The sequence below is a fragment of the Limulus polyphemus genome, unplaced genomic scaffold (genome assembly GCF_000517525.1).
Source record: "Limulus polyphemus unplaced genomic scaffold, Limulus_polyphemus-2.1.2 Scaffold4451, whole genome shotgun sequence".
In the NCBI taxonomy this organism is placed as follows: domain Eukaryota; kingdom Metazoa; phylum Arthropoda; class Merostomata; order Xiphosura; family Limulidae; genus Limulus; species Limulus polyphemus.
In genome coordinates this window covers 42194-43597 of record NW_013670061.1, presented here as the reverse complement: position 1 = coordinate 43597, position 1404 = coordinate 42194, and the positions used below count along the sequence as shown (strand labels likewise).

General features: G+C 37.5%; 1 protein-coding gene across 1 annotated transcript; it reads left to right on the top strand.

Annotated features, from left to right (window-relative positions):
- The first annotated feature begins 323 nt into the window (after positions 1 to 323).
- On the top strand, positions 324 to 1209 carry LOC106471167 (leucine-rich repeat-containing G-protein coupled receptor 5-like). Its single transcript, XM_013931755.2, has one exon. The coding sequence runs from the start codon at positions 361 to 363 to the stop codon at positions 1207 to 1209; it is 849 nt and encodes a 282-aa protein (XP_013787209.1). The 5' UTR covers positions 324 to 360.
- Positions 1210 to 1404: the final 195 nt, after the last annotated feature.

The following is a 1404-nucleotide window of genomic DNA, read 5'->3' as shown; positions in this document are numbered from 1 at the left end:
CCTATCTCCTGTAAAAAATTCAGGTAAATCGGTTTATTATTTCTCGAGATACGCGCGCAGACATACATATATACGGATCCAAATGCAATACCTTCAACCCCCTCTACAGTTGCGTTTATACATGCATGAGCTGCTAATTAGTTTATTAATTTCAGTTTCTAACTTTCTAAATGTGATTGCTTCGATAATCCTTATACAATTTAATCTTTTATCTATCTTTTATTTTTTGTTTTGCTTTAGACTTGTGAATGTCGTATAATCATGACAGTGGGCCCGAAATTTACATCAGTCGTGGTGCCTGCGGTTACTGTTCTCATGATTTTGGTGAGTGCATTGCGCTTTGGTGAGTCACAGACTGTCATGCCTTCTCCACTGGGTTGCAGGTTCATTAAGCAGAACATCACTACAGAATGCCGAAACACTACCCTCGACAACGTTCTCCATGCATTGAAGATCTTAAACACGTTGATCAGTGCCTCGTACAAGCCTCGAAGCATTGTGATAGAAGACTGTGTAATACCATACTTACCGTACGTGTTTCCAAAGTTTAACGAGTCTTTGGAAAGAATAAAGCTAGTCCAGAGCCAATTAGAGTACGTCTACCCTGATGCTTTTGATCATCTTCAGAATAAGTTACACTATTTAGACCTCTCGCACAATAAACTCCATTCTGTTCCGTATGCTTTCAGTACCCTACATTCTTTAGAAATTCTTAATCTTCAGTACAATCAGATCGTTTTTATTTGGCCCGGACCACAGTTCCGCTGGATGTTCAACCTTCGAGAATTTAACCTGGCTTACAACCAGATTGGTTTCTCCAGTGACTATGTCCCGGATGTTCGTAAGCTTACTATCCAGGAACCCGTTTCAGGTCATCTGTACCAGCTAGCTCAAAACCTAACATTGGAAGAGTTCAATATTGAACCAGTTACAAGCAGCCTTGAAATCTTCAACTTAAGTGGAAACAACCTAGCGACACTTCCTGCTCAATTGTACCAAAGAAGGTTGCCCAGTTTGAAAATCCTTGATTTAAGTAACAACTTCCTGTCCGAACTGCCTAAACTGACTGCTCATTTGTTACCAGGGCTGAGAAGGTTAAGTCTACGATTGAACTTGATTGAAACTTTGTATTTTTACTCTTTGCCCACTGATCTAGAAGAACTTAATTTCTCTGGTAAGATATTTACAACATTGACAGTATTTTACTGAATGTTTGATATTTACTATATTGACACAGTAATTTACCAAATGTTTTGATATTTACAACATTGACACAGTATTTTACCGAATGTTTGATATTTACTATATTGACACAGTATTTTACCGAATGTTTTGATATTTACAACATTGACACAGTATTTTACCGAATGTTTGATATTTACTATATTGACACAGTATTTTACC

Coding starts and splice junctions, on each gene's coding strand:
- LOC106471167 (XM_013931755.2), top strand. CDS start 361: ATGCCTTCTCCACTGGGTTGCAGGTTCATTAAGCAGAACATCACTACA.